This window comes from Pristiophorus japonicus, chromosome 6 (assembly GCF_044704955.1).
Source record: "Pristiophorus japonicus isolate sPriJap1 chromosome 6, sPriJap1.hap1, whole genome shotgun sequence".
NCBI lineage: Eukaryota > Metazoa > Chordata > Chondrichthyes > Pristiophoridae > Pristiophorus > Pristiophorus japonicus.
In genome coordinates, this window is record NC_091982.1 from 196,714,532 (window position 1) to 196,738,133 (window position 23,602).

At 45.4% G+C, this 23,602-nt stretch overlaps 1 protein-coding gene across 1 annotated transcript in view; it reads left to right on the forward strand.

The window, feature by feature from the left end:
- Positions 1 to 23,602, forward strand: part of LOC139265921 (spermatogenesis-associated protein 16-like) — a 281,978-nt gene that overhangs the window by 219,606 nt on the left and 38,770 nt on the right. Inside the window, exon 9 of the mRNA XM_070883514.1 lies at positions 22,397 to 22,561. Within this exon, the coding sequence (XP_070739615.1) occupies positions 22,397 to 22,561 (165 nt within the window). The remainder of the gene's footprint in view (positions 1 to 22,396; positions 22,562 to 23,602) is intronic.

Genomic DNA, 23,602 nt, shown 5'->3' on the forward strand with positions numbered 1-23,602 from the left:
AAAAAGATGATATAACCTGGTTCTGCCCCATTTTCTGGTCCCCAATAAGACCCCAGATCCATTCAGAGTCTAATGAAATTTTGGTCCCAGTAACTTTAATTATCAAAAGGTCAAATAATGTAAGTGGGAAAGAGTAAAATGTCAAGAGCTGTTTTCTAGATTGATATGTTTTTGCTCCAATGGTGCTGGATCTAGTTTTAGGAAATGAAGTCCTGCAAGTCGGCAATCTAAGGTAGGGGACCATCTAGGAAATTGCGTCAATAGCAATTAAATTCAATATAAAAATTGATGAGAAGGAACAGTCAAAGATAAACATTCTTGACTTGAAAATAATTTCAACAAAATAGAAAGGGAAACTAGCCCAGTTAAATTGGGGAAAAAATAAGATAAGACAAAGGACAAACAACGAGAAACATTCAAACAGTAGATGTTTAAGGTTTAAATCAGATATTCCCATGAGAAGTAAAGGAAGTTCATTAGATTGATCCCTGGGATGAGAGGGTTGTCCTATAAGGAGAGATTGAGTAGATTGGGCCTATACACTCTAGAGTTCAGAAGAATGAGAGGTGATCTCATTAAAACATATAAGGTTCTGAGGGGGATTGATGCCGAGAGGTTGTTTCCCCTTGCTGGAGAATCTAGAACTAGGGGACATAGTCTCAAGATAAGGGGTCGGCCATTTAAGACTGATGAGGAGGAATTTCTTCACCCAAAGGGTTGTGAATATTTGGAATTCTCCACCCCAAAGGACTGTGGATGCTGAGTCGTTGAGTATATTCAAGGCTGAAATAGATACATTTTTGGATTCTAGGGTATCAAGGGATATGGGGATCGGGCGGGAAAGTGGAGTGGGGGTCTAAGATCAGACACGATCTTATTGAATGGCGGAGCAGGCTCGAAGGGCAGTATGGCCTACTCCTGCTCCTAATTTTTATGTTCTTATGAAGTGCAGCAAATGCTGTAGTTCCTTGAATGAATAGAGAATTAAAGTTAAAATGAGATGTAAAAAAAGGAGTATATGAGAAGACAAAAAAAATCAAGCAGAGTATAAAACAGGCTAAGAGAAGGCATAAAGAAAGATTGGCATGTAATACAAGGAAATAGTAAACAATTGTATAAACATAAGAAATTAAGGAATATTTAAAGAAAGTATAGGGCCAATTAGTGATGAAAAAGGAATACTTTTTATGGAAGATAAAGGAATGGTGGAGTTACTAAAGGGCTGATTCCACAGTAGTGCATTCAGGGAGCGAAACATTAACAGAAGCATGTGAGACCTGTAGAATCAGTCAAGTAGGCCTCAGCATAATTGGCACTGAACCTCTGATTGTGTGGGAGGAAAAATGTTTAAAATTTTAAAGCAGCACTTTGTGTGTGTGGTGGCCTTACTGCTCCCATAAAATTATTTTCATTGATGTAAAATGATCCCACTCCAGATTCCCTTTGCTGTTTTGCAGGGCAACTCTTGATTCACTGCACACCAGTGTAAAGTAGTTTCTGGGAGATCTGCAAGCTGCTAATCGAAGAACTTCACCACATAAAGCTAGGTCACCAGATTAAATGAGACTTACATTTTAAATGCTGTTTTGGGCTTGAATAACTGAACTTTGATCATTGGGTCAATTGCATTTCTTTGCTCCATGCTTGCTGCTATCTTCATTCAATTCTGCACTCCTTTGGTGCACAACTCCCACAGCAATATTCCTATTACCATCACCCTGTACTTGACAAGCAGTGCTGACCATGGGCATTGCACTAGGACTGACAATGGCTATGTTGGATTTGGAGGAGGAAGAGGATTTTTTGTAGAGGGAGGTGATGCAAGCAGACTGGCATGACAGCATAATAATTATATCATATGACCCAGGCACAACTACTTGGGCATGTCAGGACAAACCTGTCTTCATCATCTATGATTCAGTAGGGAAGCAGTCACTGAAAGGTGCTGTGTACAGAAGCATGAGCCTTCAGGCAGCACACGGGTGGCCTTGTCTGTTGCAGTTAAAGTCACCATTGTGTTGTACTTTTATGCTACAGCCTCATTTCAAGCTGCTACTGGTAACATTTCCCAGATTAGTTAGATCTCTGTTACCTGATGCATCAAGTAGGTCACTGCAGCCTTGTTTGCCAACAGAAAAGGGAAAAACTGGAGATAGCCCAGCATTTCTACCATGTGTCTGGGTTCCTAAGAACACAGGGCCTCATTGATGGTGCTCATCTTGCCAAATGGATGCCAAGCAACAACCCTGTGACATATATAATTTGCAAAGAGTTTCATTCAGTCAACCTCTGGGTGGTCACTGTCCACCAGAACTGAATAATGCAGGTGACTACAAGATACGCTGGTAGCAGCCATAATACTGTCATGGCTCGGCCTTAGACAACGTGGACCATTTTCCATACTTCGGGAGCCTTCTATCAGCAAAGGCAGACATCAATGACGAGGTCCAACACCGCCTCCCGTGTGCCAGCGCAGCCTTCGGTTGCCTGAGGAAGAGAGTGTTTGCAGACCAGGACCTCAAACCTGGCACCAAGCTTATAGTCTACAGGGCAGTAGTGATTCCTGCCCTCCTATATGGCTCAGAGATGTGGACTATATACAGCAGAAACCTCAAAGCGCTGGAGAAATACCACCAGCACAGCATCCGCAAGATCCTGCAAATCCACTGGGAAGACAGGCGCACCAACATCAGTGTCCTCGCGCAGGCCAACATCCCCAGCGTCAAAGCACTGACCACACTCGACCAGCTCCGTTGGGCGGGCCACATCGTCCGCTTGCCCGACACGAGACTCCCTAAGCAAGTGCTCTACTCGGAATTCCTACGCGGCAAGCGAGCCCCAGGTGGGCAGAGAAAACATTTCAAGGACACCCTCAAAATAAAGTATAACATCCCCACTGGCACCTGGGAATCCCTGACCCAAGACCGCCCAAAGTGGAGGAAGAGCATCCGGGAGGGCACTGAGCACCTCGAGTCTTGTCACCGAGAACATGCAGAAACCAAGCGCCGACAGCAGAAGGAGCGTGCGGCAAACCAGGCTCCCCATCCACCTTTTTCTTCAACCACTGTCTGCCCCACCTGTTACAGAGACTGTAATGCTCGCATTGGACTGTACAGCCATCTAAGAACTCACTTTTAGAGTGGAAGCAAGTCTTCCTCGATTTAGAGGGACTGCCTATGATGATGATGATGATGATGCTGTCATCTTGATCTACTGTCACCATTCTTTGAAGAAGCTGGCCAAATGGTTCCTGGAGGACCAGGGATATCCTTACTGTCCTGGCCAATGACACAGGTCTGATATCCCCACACTGAGGCCAAAAATAAATTCAGTGAGGCCAATGACTTCTACCCAAATTCTGATGAAACATACCATTAGGATGGTGAAGCAATGCTTCCTATATCTTGACAAATCAGTTGCAGCCTTATTGTACAGTCCTTAGAGAGCATCCATAATCATTTGTGTCTGGTGTATTCTGCACAATTTCGCCTTTATAGGAGAGGGACCTGTGTAGCCAGAAATTTCAGAAGACAAACCTTGCTTCATTGCCTGCAGAGGAGAGATAGGAAGAAGGAGGAATGCCCTTGGAAAATGCATGACCAGTTGGACTGACGCAACACATTGACCAAACATTTAGTTAGAAGCTGGAGCCCCAATGTGTACAGCCACTGTGCTCCACTTAACCCATACTGCCTCACTACCATTGCAACATGTTTGCTCTGTCACTAAAAATTTATGTTCTTTCTCGCCAATAAATCATCACCAAACATTCTAAAAAAGCAGCAATCCACATTTACTTCACACAAAAGAGTACAAGAAGAGGAGGTACAGCAGTTAACTAGGATAACTATAGATAAGGCAGTAGTACTGAAAAGAAATGGTGGAGCTCGAATGGAAAAGGCCCTTTTGGCATACATTCTAAAATGCTGAAAGAAGACAGAGAGAAAATACAGAGGCTTTGATTGCAATCTTTTAAATATCCTTAGATATGGAAGTTGTGCTCGAGAACTGAAGGTTTGCCAGTATAACACATATGCTGAAAACCAGGTAATTAATGTAGGCTAGTCAGCCTAACATTGGTAGTGGATAAGCTCAGAGACCATAATACAGGATAAAATTAAAGCTCACTTCAGCGTGGATCTGTAAAAAGCAAAGTTGTGTCAGACAAATTTACTAGCGTTCTTTGAGGAAATAATAGTGTATTGATAAAGAAATTGAAGTGGATGCTGTATTTACGGATTTTCAAGAGGCATTTAATAAAGTACTGCACAGGAGGCTTGTTGATAAAATAACATGGCATTAAATGGAATGTGAAGGCACAAATAGAAAATATGTTAAAAGACAGCACACACACACACTAGTTAATGGATTATTTTTGGATTGGAGGGATGTAAACAATGCTATAAAATTTGTAGACAATACAAAATAACTACAAAGAAAACTGTAAGGGATTTCAGCAGACCATAGACAGATTAGTAAATTGAGCTGATAGATGTTGGTTTAATTTAATGTGGAAAAATCTGAGGTGATACATTTTAGGAGGAAGAAAAATAAGAAATAAATAGTAAAACTTTAAAGGAGTGGAAAAACACAGAAACTTAGGGGTTTAGATATTCAATTCTTTCAAAATGGAATGATGAATTGATAAACCTCTTAAAAAAGCATATGGGATCCTAGGTTTTATAAATGTGCATAGAGCACAAATGCAAAGAGCTAATGCTAAACCTATACAAATCATTGGTTAGAACCTAGTTGAAAAATTATGTGCAGTTTTGAGTGTCTAGGAATGACCTGAAGACTGCGGAGAGAGTATTCAAGAGATTTCAGAGGTCATTTTAACCTAACCCATCGGCGGGTAAGTGGAGCTGAGTCCACGGCCAGATCAGCCATGATCTTATTGAATGGCGGAGCAGGCTCGAGGGGCTAGATGGCCTACTCCTGTTCCTAATTCTTATGTTCTTATTGAGCGGACAACAGTGCTGATGGAGGAGAATTGCATAGTGAATGTGGGACTCCCCTTGGAGTGCAAAGACAGCACATTCCTAATCTGTACCATTAAGCCATTGGGAAGGAAGTTTATCCAAACCCCAAAGTGCATGATGCAGTGCCAAAGCAGGATCATGGGGGAAATACCAAATTGCCTCCGTCCGAACATTTCCTCGGTTTTATGGCAATGGTCTGTGGGACAGTTTGTTCTAAGGACACCATCTTCTTTTAATTCCATAATCCAGACGTTATTCAAAACACGGGCTGTTAGAATTTCTGTGGGGAATCTCCTGACCCCCCGCTGCAACTTTGGCACAAACCCAAAATAAACAGCGTAATTGGCCACTTCCATTGTTTCTCTGAGATTTCCTCTAATGTTATGGCACTAGATTGGGTCAACCTCCTATGACATTCTACCCCAAGATATTTTTTATAATTATACCCTGACCAAGGCATCAACTTGTTTTTGTAGTGTACTTATGAATGACTCCACAAGACAATGTGTTGTACTTGAACTGTAGTGATATTGATCCTTTATTCCAAACTCCAGAGTGCTGTGCAAGCATGGTGTGCAGCCTTTTATACAGGGCCCTGCCACCAGGGCAGGAAACCCCCTCCACCAGTTGCACCCTCTAATGGTGCCAGCATGTATGTACATGGTGTGAACCTTATTGATAGTACATCAGGTAAACAAGACTCAATTTTATACAATCTCACAGTGACTACACATAGAGTACACCCATAGTCAGTATATACAACATCACTCTCCCCCAAGTCCTTTGTGCCAATTACCTTTGCACAATGTGCTCTGGCTTAGCTCTCCCCAGACTTAAGTGCCAATCGCCCTTGCACCTTGGCTGTGCTTTGGCTTGACCCTCTCCCTGTTAACCCCCAAGTCCTTTTGCCACAACGTTGGGTAGTGGTTAACAGATTGGATGGTTCGATGATGCGGTGGAGGTGCCAGTGGGTTCTGGGTGTGATCCATGTGTGTGTCCATGGCTACATACATCTATTTCTCCCCCTACCACCCCCCACAACAAGATCATGCAGCTGGCCCATTACATTGACATACAGGATCAGACATAGTGCAAGTACAAAGAAAGGAACAAAAAACAATTTTTTTTCAGTTTGTATTGTGGCACCTAGGTTCCGTGACTTACATTCATTACATTTTACGGTCATGTGCCAGGATTGGGTAGATTGCATTCATGGTTTAGTCATGGTCAGTACTGAGGTAGCAGTACAGGTATGCGAGGTCGCTAGTTCCAGAGCAACCGGATGGGGTTCTAGTCGTCTGATGGCGGTACTGTGCTCCCTGCTAGCAGGGTGGGCTTGGTTCGCTCACCGAACCAGGACTCAGGGCCTTTGCCGTTGCCTAGTGGTGGGCAGAGCCACAGATGTGTGTGGCCCCCCTGTCCTCCTTTGAGGGCTGCAGAGTCTTCTGCCTGCTCTCTCACAGTATTGGGAACCTGGCTGTTCCAGGTCCCGTTTGGGGAACTCTTTGGTCCTGATCTTTCGCTCCGGGACATGGCCGAGGTAGCGATTGGGTCTGGGGGCTGCGCCGTCTCCAGCCAGGTGGTGGGCAACGGTGGCTGACTGCGCATATTGGCGCCGTTTTCATTTCCAGGTCCGTGGCGACTGTTGCCATCGGGTGCCTGCAGCTTGGGATAGACCCGAGGCAGGGTATCAGACTCCGCACCTTTATCCTCCCGAATTCGCTTGCTTGCTGCTCTAGGGGACATTCTATTCCCGACATCTCGCAACAGCATTTGGTTCTTTGCATTAGGACTGGTACCGACATCTCGCAACAACATTCTATTCTTTACAGTGCCGACATCTCGCAACAACATTTTGTTCACAATCTTAATTGGTTCGTTACATTGATTGCCATGCATACAATGTCTCTTTAAGTTCAGTTGGTTGCAGGTCTCCTTTAAAAGAACCCTGCTGGCTTTACCCCAATCAGATGCTTTGTTGGACCCCACGTGTTGGTCCCTCAGCGTTGCACCTCGTGATGTTGCCGCGGCCATCTTTTTTTTCAGCCACGCTGCTCCTCGCTGCAGCAGGAGCGCCATCTTGCCTCGGTCCTCGAGGTCGACTGCCTTGATCCTTCTCAACCGCGATTCTGCCACAAACGCTGGAAGGGTACCTATGAATTCAATCTTCCTCCCCAGGAGTCCTGCCACTGGAGCCGGGAAGGCATTTTTAGATCGTTCCGGTTGGATCATTGCCATGCAGTCGTGATGGATGGTCTGTGCCTCAGGTGCTGTGCTGGTCTGTTCTCCGGTGGTTGGCCCAAGCGAAGGTGAGGTTTTGCTCTGCCTCTGAGCACGGGGGACATCGACTGCTGGAGTGAGGAGGTCTTCCCATTTCCACTGGATCTTCCCCATTCACCTTCTTCCGAGTAGCGTTGGGCCATCACCTGCAACAATCCACAGAGGTAACTTATGCATTACACCATTATGGATTACACTTACATCCGCATTACCAAGGACTGGGATTGGCTCCTTGGTGTAGGTGCATAACTTTTCCTGCACTGCAACCAGCTCGATTCACAGCCTCTCGAAGGAATCCTGGCTCATCACTGACTGGCTTGCTCCCATGTCCTTTTCCATGAAGACTGGAATGCCGTTTATCTCAACTTCCATCTTCACTGGAGGACAATCAGTGGTGCAGGTATACACTCCATACACTTCTTCTTGGGGCTGAGCTGCCTCTCTGGCCAAATCATCATGTTCCCCGCTGGATTCAAAGTCATCTACCGTCTCCTCTGACAGACGGTGAGTCATATTTCTTTTACACATGCGCTGGAGGTGGCCCTTCGTGTTACAGGCTTTGCATACGTACTCCGCAAACCAACACTGGTGAGCCCTATGGTTTCCTCCGCAATGCCAGCATGGTGCTACTCGATTAGCACCCCTCGGTGGACTCTGAGTTCTGGAACCCTGAGGTCTGTGCTCTCTGCCCTGGGCAGAGCCACGTTCTACAATCTTGCCTGTGAAAGGCACCATTCTGTGTACAGTACTTGCCGGGTTTGAGTCCACAGGCTGAATGATTTGCTTGGTGCTGCAGGTCGAGGTCATGAATGCCTGACTGATGCCGATGGTTTCTGCAGGTTGACTGTGGTGGCGGCAGATAGTAGCTTGTGAAGGAGGCCCTCGTGGCAAATTCCTATAATGAAGATGTCTCGCAATGCCTCATTGAGGTGCATGCCAAAATCACACAGTGCCGCGAGTCTCCTGAGGTTGGCAGCATATTTTACAATCTCCTGGCCCTCAGGTCTGCGGTGCATGTAGAATCTGTGCCTGGCCGTGAGGATGCTTTCCTTAGGTTTAAGTTGGTCACAAATTAGTTCAGTCAGCTCATCGTATGTCTTATTCGTCAGCAAGTACCTGACGAGGCGGTAGACGTCGGGCCCACAACTGGTCAGCAGTATAGCCTTGCGCTTCTCCGCCAATGTGTCCATCTCCTCTGCCAGGTCGTTTGCCACGAAATATTGCTCGAGCCTTTCCGTGAAGGCATCGCAATCATCACCCTCTGCAAAGTCTTTTAGTGTGCCAAAGGTAGCCATGATCGTGTGAAAGTCCTTATTCTCGTCGCCAGTTGTTTTGTCTATTGTGTACTTATGAATGACTCCACAGGGCAATGTGTTGTACTTGAACTGTAGTGACCCCCTTGGTCCTTTATTGCAAACTCCAGGGTGCTGTACAAGCATGGTGTGCAGCCTTTTATACAGGGCCCTACCACCAGGGTAGGAATCCCCCGGTCTGCACCAGTTGCACCCTCTAATGGTGCCAGCATGTAGGTGCACAGTGTGAACCTTATTGATAATACATCAGGTAAACAAGCCTCAATCTTATACAATCTCATAGTAACTACACATAGAGTACATCCATAGTCAGCATATACAACACTTGTAATTAAGAAAGAAAATTAAGTAAAATGATAAGATTCCAGCTGTTTCTTCCAGTCCACCAGAGACAGAGGAAGCAGGACAACCCCAAGTTGTAGAACTTCTTGACGATTGCCATGATGGCTGTTCCCCAAGTGCTGTGTGATCTGTGGTTGATTCTTGTTGGGGTGCACACACACTCCATGCTTCCTCTACCACAAGTAGTAAAATGCAGTGTCAACCGTGGCTCAATGGTAGAATTCTTGCCTAGGAGTCAGAAGCCTCTAGTAACACTCCAGGAACTTGAGCACATCATCTATACTGAAACCTAAATGCAGTGCTGAGTGAGTGCTGCATTGTCGCAGCTGCCATCTTTTGGATGAGGTGTTAAACCAAGACCCTGGAGTCTCCTCTCTGAAGTGGATGTAAAAGACCCCATGGCGCTATTTGATAAGAGCAACAGAGTACTTCCCAGTTTCCTGGCCAATATTTAGCCCTCAACCAACAGATTTTCTGGTCATTATCTCATTGTTATTTGTGGAACCTTGCTGTGCACAAATTAATAATAACTTTTATTTATATAGCGCCTTTAACATAGTAAAACGTCCCAAGGCGCTTCACAGCAGTATTACAAGACAAAACAGATTAATTTGACACCGAGCCACAAAAGAGGAAATTAAGGCAGATTACCAAAAGCTTGGTTAAAGAGGTAGGTTTTAAGGAGCGTCTTAAAGGAGGAAAGAGAGGCGGAGAGGTTTAGGCAGGGAGTTCCAGAGCTTAGGGCCCAAACAGCTGAAGGCATAGCCACCGATAGTTGAACAGTTATAATGAGGGATGTTCAAGAGGGCAGAATTTGAGGAACGCAGACATCTTGTGGGGTTGTGAGGCTGAAAAAGATTACTGAGATAGAGAGGGGCAAAGCCATGGAGTGATTTGTAAACAAGGATGAGAGTTTTGAAATCGAGGCTGCCGTGTTACCCTACATTACACTAGTGACTACACTTCAAAAAGTACGTAATTGACTGTAAAACGCATTGGGATGCCCCAAGGTCATTAAAGATGCTATATAAATGCAAGCTCTTTCTTTAAAAATGATTCTTAAAGTTCCTCACCCTCTCATATCTGCTACTTAAAATCAACCTAATTTACACAGAAAATTAGGATTTCACGATGAACTCATTTCGCTGTATAAGCCTGCTGTTTGCAAAAGTTTACAGAATGCAAAACTGAATAATAGAGGGAAATCAAGTGGTTAACAGACCTAACACCAGTTGTATATATTAAAACTAAATTAGTTAAACCAGGTTAGTTAAGGTAATGAACTAAGATCTTCAATTTTAGATCACAACAAATTGGCAGTAAAAATGATATGGAGCTTTCGTTCCACTGAGGAATGATGTATTTCAAAATCCCAAAATTCAATATGTTAAGAAAAAGGGAAGCCAAAGACAAGAAAAGCATGGAACAGGATAGCAATCAGTTATTCTCAAATGTCTAGTTCATGCCGAGTTAAAAATGCAGATAAATCTTACCATGACTCCAGAATTCTTGTACTGACTAAGTTCTGTTTTTTTCCAAGGAGATATTTCCCCTTTTGACTGAACACTTTGAAATCATCATCCAAAACGAATTCCAATTTGGTCTGTTATTATAAGCCCCATTTATTTAGTTTTTTAATTTATTCATTAATAGGTTGTGGACATTGCTGGCAAGGCCAGCATTTATTGCCCATCCCTAATTGCCCTTGAGAAGGTGGTGGAAAGCCGTTGCCTTGAACTGCTGCAGTCCGTGTGGTGAAGGTAGTCCCACAATGCGGTTAGGGAGTTCCAGGATTTTGACCAGCGACGATGAAGGATCAGCAATATATTTCCAAGTCATGATGGTGTGTGACTTGGAGGGAATCTTAGAGGTGGTAGTGCTCCCATGCACCTGCTGCCCTTGTCCTTCTAGATGGGAAATGCTGCCGAAGAAGCGTTGGCAAGTAGCTGCAGTACATCTTGTAGATTGTTGAGGAGAAATCTCCCTTTCTTCGCTAGTGGATCCACTGAAATAATGGATCGACGCTCTTGATGAATGACAGACTCAAAGAGATAGGTTAGAAACGATTTATTCCGGCATATGCAGGGGAAGGTTCTTCTTAATCGCCCAAGACAGAATCTTCAAAAATCCAAAGGTCTGGCCGATCTTTATACAGATTCCTAGTGGGCTGGTCTATAATGTATCTTTTGAAGTGACAGTGATTTAACTGCCACAAATAACACAGATGTAAGGCAGAGACAAATTTGTTACAGCATAGGAAACATTTAGCTCACAAAGCACAGAAACATTTGTTAACATGAAAGACAGGAATTTCAGTTTGATCACAGCACAGCATCATTTGTTAACACATTTGTTAACATGAAAGATGGAAATTTAAATTCTGTCACAGCACAGAAACAGTTGTTAACCCTTATCAGACTGCCTGCTGTGTGGCCTCTATCCTTTCATCTTTAGCATGGCAAACCTTTTGGCTTCTTTGAATGTGTTATCTCTGCCTCTCGGAATGTGTTTGTTTCTACAGATTTGACTTTATGGTCTTTCTCAGCCTGCTCCACATTCTTTAAGAGTTAAACACATAAACTGTTCTATGTATTCCTTCAAAATCTAAAATTAATTTTCCTAACATAAGCAATTTTTACATATAATGTCAATAATTCCTTAACCTACTACATAGATGGTACACACATTTGTAGCATTAGAAAACGCCTGATTTTGTCAAGTTTCTTTCTAGCTCTTCACACCTCTGTTGAAAAGTGCTGAACCACAATTTTGCTGCAAACAAACTGCAGATTATTTTTATTCAGGTTGTCTTTGGAATCTTCTACTGGTTCTGTAACTGAAGCTTGTTGTTCAACAACAACAACTTGTATTTATATAGCTCTTTTAATGTAGTGAAACGTCCCAAGGTGCTTCACAGGAGTATTATAAGATTTTTTTAAATTGACACTGAGCCGCATAAGTCGCAATTAGCGCAGGTGACCAAAAGCTTGGTCAAAGAGGTAGGTTTTAAGGAGGAAAGAGAGGTAGAGAAGTTTAGACAAGGAGTTCCGAGTGAAAATCCAAGTGAAGATGTTGGAATGTAATTTGATTCTTTTTCCCTCTCAGCCGCTTCTGATTATCCCAGAAATTCAATTTATTTTTGAAAGAAAATCTTTTAGTTTGTGCTTCTCAGCAAAACTGATGATTCAAGAACCCCGCCCCATATACTATTCTTATAATCACCAAGTTTAGTTGCGATTTGAAAGATTTTTCTATTCCCTTTGAGAAATCCATGAGAGTAAAACAAACCTCTATTAAAAATATGAGATAAAACTTACTCCGGGGTTCTCTCGATCGCCTATCAGAACTTGTGTGCAAAACCTGGAAAAGTAGCGTAAATGGCATTTCTTCGGAGTTTCTGCTGAAGTTACGGTGGGACCTCCCACAGAAATTCTACTCCGTGTTCTCTGATTCTCCCATTATTTTTGTTATTGTTGGAGAGTGATATATGTGCTTTCAATTTCTGTACTATAGTATCCAGCACTGTATCAGGAACATCAAATAGCCCACTTCAACTGAAGGGATATTAAATTGTGTTGGTCAGTTGATCTTGGACTACTAGATTAAGCCATCAGATTACACTGGTTTATTATCATTTGCTGAATATCTTTTTTCTGTCAAGATAAGGTAATTGAACTTTTAACCTCACAATACAGTTTTCTCCTATAAACATTTAAGAGAACAATGTTGCATGTGGGCACTTCATCTGGCAAAATAAATACTAAGAATCAATTGTTAATATATTGACATATTTGGAGATAACTGAATCTACTTGCACTTTGTGCCACATGCACCTGCCATTATTTTAATTTTATGAGATGAGTGCTTTACTGCAATGTTAATCTATTTTAGTCAGACATTACATTACATTATTCCATTTGAACCCAGTAAAACAGCGTGAATGCAATTGCCGTACACTATAACACAGAGAAAACATTAATGAGCAACATATATTTTCCAGGTTAGACCACAAAGAGTGACTAATACTAAAAGAAAATCTATTGCCTATTTAATTACCAAACCATGGGAAAGTAACGGATTACATTTATATTCAAGAAGGTGTACTACAGTTAGCCTTCCATCAGGTCTGAAGATGACATGGTGAAAGCTTTTTGGATCTTGTGTTTTGAGCAGGTTGTCTGAATTTAGAAAGAAGTGAAAGGAGATGGTGTAGCTGTTAATATCCAATTCTGTTTTGAAGCCCAATTCTATTGAGCCTATGCTGTCGGAGTAAAAATCCATTAAAGCACTGCTTTATCAAAATGTGTTATTACATTAAGTGATAATGATGTCAAAACTCTGTGCACTGCAATCCAAGCAGTTATGCTGAGATTGTGCCTGCCAGTACCCTTCAGCATTGACCCTGCTGGAACTTGCAGGGTCATTGGAGGGCATCTCATTTGCATGGGGCCAGTGGGCCCATCTCAGGCACAAACTTGCCCCATGTTGCCAGAAATGATGACACAGCTAACTTCGGACTCCCACTCCTGTGGAGACCCCATTGTTTGCCTGTTGGTCCCTATATAGGGCCCAAGTTTCCACACGCGCCTAGAACGGCGCAGTCCCGACCTGGACGCCCGTTTTTCGTGCCATAAAGTGCGCCTAAAAAAATCCTCGGTATTCTCCACTTACTTGCAGGTCCTCTGGCCCTCGGCGCAGCCAGCACGAGCTGTGGGGGGGGCGGAGCCACGTCCCTACGCTGAAAACAGTGCCGGGACCTCTGCACATGCGCGCTACAGTCGACACGCAAGTGCAGTAGCTCCAGGCGCCATACTGTGTGAGAGGGGCCCGAAGCACGCAGCCCCTAGCCCTGGCTGAATGGCCTCACTGGGGCTGCGTGAATAAGGCTCCTCCCACGGCCAGCTCCTGCTCCCCCCCACCCCCCCCGACCGGACCCGACACTCGCTCCCCGCCCCCCCTGCCTCCGGACCAGACCCGACACCCGCCCCCCCCCCCCCCCCCGGCTCAGACCCAGACCCGACACTCGCTCCCCGCCCCCCCTCTGCCTCCGGACCAGACCCGACACCCGCCCCCCCCCCCCCCCCCCGGCTCAGACCCAGACCCGACACTCGCTCCCCGCCCCCCCCGCCTCCGGACCAGACCAGACCCGACACCCGCTCCCTCCCCCCCCCTGCCTCCGGACTAGACCCGACACCCGCTCCTCGCCACCCCCTGCCTCCGGACCAGACCCGACACCCGCTCCCCGCCCCCCCCCGCCTCCGGACCAGACCCGACACCCGCTCCCCGCCCCCCCCCGCCTCCGGACCAGACCCGACACCCGCGCCACCCCCCCCGACTGACCCGACCCGACCCACGCTCCTGTTCCCGCTCCCCGCCCCACCGACTGGACCCAACCCGACCTGCGCTCCCGCCCCCCGACCCGACCCCCCCCCCACTTGACCCGATCCGACTCCCGCTCCCGGACTGGATCCGACCTGACCTCCCCCCCCCTCTCTCTCTCTCCCTCCCTCCCTCCCCCCCTCTCTCTCTCTCTCTCCCTCCCTCCCCCCCTCTCTCTCTCTCTCTCTCCCCCCTCTCTCTCTCTCTCTCTCCCCCCCTCTCTCTCTCCCTCTCCCCCCCTCCCTCCCTCCCTCTCCCCCCCCTCCCTCTCTCTCTCTCACTCCCTCCACCTCTCTCTCTCCCCCCCTCCCTCCCTCTCTCTCCTCCCCCCTCTCCCTCCCTCTCTCTCCTCCCCCCCTCTCCCTCCCTCTCTCTCCTCCCCCCCTCTCCCTCCCTCTCTCTCCCTCCCTCTCTCTCCTCGCCCCCTCTCCCTCCCTCTCTCTCCTCCCCCCCTCTTTCTCCCTCTCTCTCCCCCCCGACCCGAACCGAACCTCCCCGACCCAACCCAACGCCACCTACCTGTAAATCTGGTGCTGGGGACGGGCCCTGCCCAAAGTCTCGGGCTGCCCCGTTCAGCCTTCGGTCCCGAAAGGCCTGCCTGAAGCACTTTCACACAGGTAGGAAGATGGTTTATTTAATCTTTTCTTTGCTTATAAATGTTTATTCAGGTTGGATTTATTTGTATAATATTTGTATAAGTATAAATAAGGATTTATTATAGAATTTAATGACTTCCCTTCCCCCCCCCCCCACCTCGTTCTGAACGTCTAATTTGTAACCTGTGCCTGATTTTTTAATGTGTAGAACAGGTTTTTTCAGTTCTACATAAATCTTCACTTGCTCCATTCTACTTTAGTTTGGAGTACGTTTTCACTGTGGAAACTTTCAAATCAGGCGTCAGTGGCCGGACACGCCCCCTTTTGAAGAAAAAATTCTGTTCCAAAGTAGAGCTGTTCTACCTGACTAGAACTGCAGAAAAAAAAATGTGGAGAATTGCGATTTCTAAGATAGTCCGTTCTCCACCAGTTGCTCCTAAAAATCAGGCGCAAATCATGTGGAAATTTGGGCCCATAAGGGGGCCAATAAAAAAATTGATCATTTTTGAGGGTCCATGCCACTCTCCTGACCAGGATCCCCAAATCCCACAGTAGGGCCCACTTGTACCCTTCTGGAGGCCAGTATGCCAAGTCAGATGTGGAATGCCTCCAGCCTTACACCACTCCCATTATGGGTTGAGGCAATGTTATCTCCTTGCATGAGGAGCACCCTCAGCCTACTCCCCTCTGACATGACTAGCCTGAAATTCTGACATTCCAAGGCCAACTATGAAATTCTAAATGAAGTCGGGTACCACAATATCCAGGTTCTAACCTTATTCCAAGCCAGCAGTCCAATGGAACAGTCAAGGAAATTCGGTCCCACACTTTTTAAAGAGTTGTTTTCCTAGCCTTGATAAACGTTATGACAAAAGTTGTATAACTTATATTTTACATGTTGAAATTTGCAAATATTCAAAGAAAATGAATATAGAAACTGACCAACTGCATCATTTTATATTCTTATCTCATAATATTCCATTTTTGGTCTCATCCCTATTGCATTGAACCATTAGTTTAGAAAGCAGGATCTGAACTTCCAACTCCATTGCTCTAATACCATCATTTAACAAGTTGGTTATATGAAATGCACCGTTAGATAAAGCCGTATGCAAAGAAACTTTAGCTCATTAACTTTTATTCTTGAATAAACTTCCCTCAACAGTGGTGGGCCAAATTTAGTTTTGTATCCAAGCTTGGTATTCAGTCTCATTCAATTTTCTGCTAATTGTGGCTAGTCTTTCAATGGGTGGTAGGAAGAACTTTCTGGGATGGTCAGTTTCAAATACAACTCTTGATGAATGGATCAAGGAGTGGTGCTGAGTGTATGGATCTAGTTGTACACCAGCCTGCCCTTTTGATTGAAGGGCACAGTGTGAATACAGTGTGAGTATGTAGAAATAGGGAAAATAGAATAAAGAAAATGACAAGATAGCCTGTCTATATTTATGGGGGGAGCAATAATTTGAATGTATAATCTTGAATATGTAAATATCAAGACAGAATAAAAAAACAATTAGGATCATTAGAGGGCATGCCGGACTAAACAAAAACTTAAAAGCCCTGATTTTAACCTGGAGGAAGATTTGGGCAGGTGGGGTGAGCACCAAACATGCACAATGGTAGCACTTGTAGACTCAGCATCTCCTCTCAGGACTCCTTCTTTTATCACATTCCAAATACTTGGCTTTTAATTCATCACCATCCGATCATGATTTTTCTTAAGATCTCAGCAGCTGTGCTATATGGAGAAGCCCTGCTCATGTCCACTTTTCTGCTCAATCACTGTTCACTAACTCCCGCCCTCTCTTTGCAACGGATACCCGACATCCTAGCCCTCACCCAAATAGAGCAAGAAGCCGTGGACATTAGTGCCAGCAAAAACAATAGGGAAAGCGAGGCAGGCAGTTTAACTGAGCAGATATCTGCCTATTACTTGTACCCCTTCATTCACCTCAGAAAAATCGCAAAGCCAACTTGACAACTTCAACCTGAATTCTGAAGATTTTCAGCCACTAATGCCCAGCCTGTCCATGTTATGCTAACTCTTGTTCCTTTTCTGTTCCTCCAGGTCCTTCTCAACACTTTGACCCTGCAGAATACACCTCAGAGGACAATCCTCCTGAGGATGCACCGTCATGTGCTGCATCTCTCCAAGCACTAGCACAGAGATTGGCACTCCGCGTGGACTAGAGAACAAGTTAGAAGGGTCTGCACATAGTGAAGCACGCACAAGTGAACACAAGCAGATAGGAGTGGAATAGCCCAGAAAATGGCTCACCCAGAGGGAAAGGCTGTCTCAGCTCTGATGATCAGAACTGAGATATGAACTTCAAGGATTCATTCTTGAAAAGAAAAAACTCCTTGGGGCACACAAGCAGATATTGTAATGCCTGCCAAGGCATTGCCACATCATGGCTGAAAGTATGGAGTAGTCCACTTCCAGTTTGTGTGCTGTGATCTCATATGGCATCATCACTTTACAACCTACCATGGAATGTGTGGTTATATTCAGGGAAACTGTAGCCGGGCCCTTACAAGAGTCTGTGTTACCAGCCTGTGTAGCTTTAGTGGAAGCTCAAACAGTGACAACTAGGCTCTGAACTCCACCTTGGAAAGACTGGTAGACTGCATTGATCGGGGCATCAAATCATTGCATCTCCTCAGGTTTGCTCTCCTGCAGATGAGTAGAACTGATGAGCTGCAGGCCCATCGTGTAGTAGGACTATGGGAATGGTATGTGTTACCCTTTCTCAGGATATCAGCACATCTGCTCTTTCACCACCTCATCACCTATACCATCATGGTGCCAGCAAGTCAGCTAGGCCAGAATGCCCTGGCAGCAGCCAAAGTGCAGCTGGGCCTTCTGAAGTATCCAGAAGGTGCCATCGATGAGCATCTTAATGGTCCCAGCATGAGCAACAGAAGTCTTCTGCCAGATTTTCTGAGGCCACTTGGGGAACATCTCGCAGGAGTAATAGAGTGAATAAACCTTTTAAGAAAAACACTGTGGGGTGACACTTGTTTGAGAAATGTATTTGAGACAATGATCATGTTTTAACATTAGATTCATCACCTTTATCATATTTGGCAATTTGGTCGACAATACTTTTTCAGGGGGGCGCTACCGGCTCCCAAGAAATTGCCCAGAGTTGGCAGCCCCACGGTTAGCGCCTCGGGCCACCAACGCTGACGTCATCGCCGTGTGCGGTGACCACTCGCCGACCCCTTACTAGACAACATCTGCTTTCGGGGTGCTAGTTAAAGGAGAGCACCAGCGCCCTGGGTCTTCATCTTTTTTGGATTGCCAACTCTTGGGTCAGCTCCAGGATGACGGCCCTAGCATGGTCCGGCCGCTATCGTGCAGCCCGGCACTCCGTTTTGGGTGTGGCCCGGTCCCAAGCTGCTCTGGTGGCCTAGTGGATTGCAGAGTGCGCAGTGATCCTCCCCTTTAAGCGGAGGAGAGGGGTGTTGAAGCGCATCAGCGCTATGTGGAGCATTCGCTTAGTGTTTCCCTCACCACCCCAGTAGAGCCCCGGGAACCGCCCCCAAAGGAAATGGAGCGAGCGAGATTGTGCTCCGCTTCCTTTGAGGGGCGGTAAGCCCAATTCAGCAGCGGGGACGGGATATCTGCGGCGGATGCAGAAAGTCCCGGCCCCAGATGGTTACCGCCCTCAATCAGCGCGCAGGGCAATTTCACCCCAAAAGACTGTTAATGCAGACAGGCTTTGTGTAAATATTCAGGGCAGGGGAATGAGCAGGTCACCGAAATTGCTATTCAATTAATTCATCCCCGGCAGCAAGACATTGAGGTGCCCCTTCTTCTTCCGCTCCTCTTCACCTTCACACTGATCTTCCTCCTCCCGTGAGTGCTGTTCCTGCTGTGCTCCCTCCAAATGCAGACTTCTCTGGATGGTAAGGTTGTGCAGCATGCAGCACACCACACCACTGCTTGTAGGGCTTATTGCAGGGAGCCCTCAGATCGGTCGAGCTCTCACAGGGTAAAATTGCTCCTATAATGTATGTGCTTTAATATAAGTAGCTTCTTCCAGGGCGGTGATGACCGATAAATTGAGCTCTGGAGCATGATTTCGATATTTAATTGCTAACATAGCTTGTCAAGGCCACTGCTCAGGTACTGCCTGTAAAGGAGTGCACTAAATGAGTTCTAGGGTGAATAAGAGGCTATTTTTGTTGCTGGAAATTTCTCTTCATTGGCAGTTGCTTGGCTTCGCTGCTTGGAGAGAATCGAGATTATCTCAAGGCCAGAAAAACAAGGCACTAATTGGTTTTCTTTCTGTTTTTTGTGAACTTGAGGTCATGTAAAACTTTGCTTCCCATGTCCTAACTTGCACCAAGTCCTGTTCACTCATCACCCCTGTGCTCAATGACCTACATTGGCTCCCAGTTAAGCAACTCCTCGATTTAAAAATTCTCATCCTTGTTTTCAAATCCCTCCATTGCCTCGTCTCCCATCTAATGTAATCAACTCCAGCCCCACACCCTCCCCTCCCTCTCCACTCCCCAATCCCCACCCCTCCATCCCTCCCCCATCACCTTATTAAGGCAAGTCTTTGGTTAGTCATTTTAGGCTGTTAATGGCCTTGTGAGTCTTATTTTGGCTGCAGTAGTAATGTTTCAAAATTTATCAGAGAACTTTTTGGAAGTGCAGAAATTTTTCTATGCTTTGTATTCAGCACAGTTAATTGTATAATGGGTGTTCTGCTTGGTTGACCATTGCGATTGGAGGAAGAGAAGGAGCAGCATTAGCAAGGAAGAATGCACATTCCAGGAGCAGCGGTAGAAGGTGAAGGTGCGGGGAGCACAGGAGACCATACACCATGCGTGTGATCAGGAACTGCATTTCCTCCCTGAACTTGATAGAGGAGCACTGCATGAGATGCCTCCATTTCACAAGGGATGCGGTCACTGATCTGTGTCACCTGATGCAGCACCAACTGGAGCCCTGCACCAGGGTATGGACAGCACTGCCTGTGGCTGATAAGGTGGTGGTGACCCCTAATTTCTACATGACAGGATCATTCCAGGCTGCAACAGTTAATGCAAATAACATCACACAATCTACAGCCCACTGCTGCATCTGGGATGTGATGAAAGAGCTTTACTCCATGGGGAACTAATTTAGCTTGTTCCCCATGGAGGCTTGAAACAACAGGAAAGAGCTGCATTCTCAGCCAGGATTGCAAGCTTCCCGCAGGTGCAAGGCATCATCAACTGCACACACTGCCTTACATGTAAAGAGCCAGGGATATATAGGAAAAGGAAGGGATTCCACGCGCTGAATGTGCAACTTGCGTGTGATGACAGACAGCACATTATGCAGGTCAGTGTCTGGTTTCCTGGCAGTAATCATATTGCCATTCTCCTGTGCCAATCATCAATACCCCCTCTCTTCCACCCAGACCATGAGGTGTGGGGCTGGTTGCCTCTGGACAAGGGGTATCAGCTGACCACTTGACTCATGAATCTTGTCAGAAACCCGAGCACAGATGCTGAGGAGCAGTACAGTCAGAGCTATGCCTCCACCAGAGCTCTGACAGAATAAACCATCGACCTTCTGAATCAGAGGTTCTTCTGCCTTGACAGGTCTGGAGGTGTTCTGCAGCACAGCCCCAACAGAGTCTCTAGATTCATTGTCATCTGTTGCATACTCCATAACATTGCCCTGCAAAAAGGGCAACCCTTACATCTAGGAAGGAAGAAGTGGCCAAACAGTAGTAGGAAGATCAGCAGGAAAATGAAGATGGAAATGAAGAGCAAGGGCTGCCAATCCCACCAGCTGCTAGAGCACCAACAATCCTTCCTACCATCTCAGTAAGGTCCTTATACACACCACATGGATGCCCTGAAAGTGTACACCTTCTTGGGTGTTGTACTCACATTATTACGACTATTAAGACCAACAGCTAAGTTAAGAAAAAGTCAAAACCCTCAAGATGCTCCAGTCTTTATTTCATACTTCCAAATAAAATGACAATTGAAAATGAAAAATCACCCTTATGCAAAGCCCTTGTTCCTGACTTCTGTGATCTTTTGCCTATTCTGGGACTTCTACGAGGTGATTTCCCTAAAGCTACAGCTTGGGAGGTGAAAGGCTGCTGAACTTCTACTGAGGGCACTTGAGATAGCAGTGGTGGGCGACCTCAGGGAGCTCCAGCTGTAGGAGACCCAGCTGCAGACTGCTGAATCTCGGCGTTAGCCCAGCTTGCTGTTAGGAACCAAGAAGCACACTAACTCAGAGGCTGGCAGGGGAGCAGATGGCTGGCATCCTGAGAGAGAACAGCATGTGCCTCTTCCGGGACACCACTGCCACTCTCATGGGACCTCAGCATACCTATTACTCCTACACTCTGTTCCCGTGTGGAGCAATGTGACACTTGCAAAGCCTCTATCCACACTCTTCTAGCTTTGAAAAGCAGAGGAGATGTTCAAAATAAGAGCCAAGACAGGAGCAGTCAGTGGCCAGATTACAGAATTACTGAGTGATGCAATTACACAGATGGTTTCTGTTATAAACGTGGAGATGGGAACTTATAATGAAAATAATTGACTTCAAAATTAAGAAAGGTTTTGATAAAGTAGAGTAGAAAAGGAGAAACTGTTTTCACTGGCAGGATGGTCAGTAACCAAAGGACGCAGATTTAAGATAATTGGCAATAGAATCATGCAGGGGTGGTGGGAGATGAGGAGATGTTTTTATTACGCAGCGAATTGTTACGATCTGGAATGCAGTGCCTGAAAAGGTGGTGGAAGCAAATTCAACAGTAACTTTCAAAAGAGAATTGGATATACATTTGAAAAGGAAAATTTTGCAGGGCTATAGACAAAGAGCAAGAAAGTGGGGCTAATTGGATGATTCTACAAAAAATGTGATGAAGAGTGACAACAGCAAGTTATGTTTTGTAGACAGGAAGTACAAATAAACATAAGATTTTTACTAAAATAATAAATATATAAAAATTAATCACACTAGAGACTTTCATTCTATTTGTCTAGACTGGATTCAAATCTGATTCCTGACCCACTGTACCACCCACTCCTCCGCTTCAAAACACACACGTAGATACGTTGACCACAACTTTTATAAGCACAGGTCATTGTACAGATATCTGCAGTATGAAACCTATGGTTTTATATCGAATGTCAAATTTTAGAATTATGTTAAAAATATTCCTTGTACACCCAAGATTACATTTATACATGTAAATAAATAAATACAATTGATATTAATTTGGAACTGTAATAATTCTATTAGTAATTGTAGTTATCTTTACAACAATAAATCCCTTTGCTAAAAGATCAGCAAGATTGATGGAGCAAACATTAGGAATTCAACAAATTTGGGAAAATATCTTACTTAAATTTAATATACATACAGTTAATAGGAATTGGTAATTTAGATAGTTATTCATAAATAAGATGGCACTGATCTGAAAAATTTTGATATTATCTCTCTAACACGTCTTTCTTTGATGAGGGTCAGGGGGGAATTTGCCCAGGTGCAGGTGTGCTCGAGAAACTACAGTATGCCAGTTACCTGAGTCAGTTAAAGCGTATGAAGGAGCAAGCACAAGTGATTAACCAGACTATCGCAGAACTAGCCACCATGCCCTATCTGCATGAAATGAGTCAACATGAAATTGAACTGGTAAATCAACTTTCTATATATATTTTGCTGTAATTGATTACATGTTAAAAATATGCCAACATGTTTTCAACATCGATATATTTCCGTGATAAAGTAATGTTAAGAACTGCATGGGGTAACTTTTAACTTCGGCAGGGGTATAAAACTAACAGTATCAGTTCGGCCAGCCATTATGCACCACGTCAGGATCTGACCAGTTTCTGTGCAGCTAGTTGTCTTTCCACCAACTTAAATCATTGGCCAGGTACTCGTGACCTACCCACTTCCTGATCTGGGGTGGATGGGCTTGTAGATACTGGTCCATTACCAGTAACTCCATGAGCCTTGCAGGGGAGATGCTGTCAGGTTGAAGGCACCGCTTGGGCATATATATTAAGTCAAACATTTGATAGCGGTTGCCTTTCCCTCCTGGTAGGACCATGCATTGAATCTCTGAGCCCGTTCAGTTAAGATGACATCTGCCTGGCAAGGATCTCCGCCTTCAACTGTGGGTAGTTGCCTTCCACCTGCGGCAACAGGTCAAATTAGGCCTTCTGAGCATCATCCATTAAGAAAGATGCCATATTGCCAGCCCATTAGTCTTGTGGCCACTTACCCCACTCGACACATAATTCAAAGAGGTGTGCCTCCATGTTGTCCTCTGGAGTCATTTTTTGCAGCATTAGATTGGCTCGGATAGATTGGGTGGGGAATTCAATCTGCCCCCCCTGCTGGCTCAATTCAGCAATCTCGACCCGACTCTGGGTGACATGGTTCAATAGGAGTTGGGTGGTTTCCTGCTGAGCCTCAAGGATCAGAGTGGTCCTCTCCTGTGCAGCCTCCTAGGCCTCTTGCAGAGCTCACGTGTTCCACACCAGTTCTCCAAACATTTCCTTCATTGGGGTTGATCTCTTTCTTTATTAAAGACACAGATCCTACCGTGTTACACAGTCCTACCATATGAGACCCTCTTCTCTCCTGCGAATCGTATTCCTAGAAAACTCTTCAAATCCCAGCCTCTTTACTTCTCTTAATCCTCACCCTTTTATGTCTCCCCCCGCT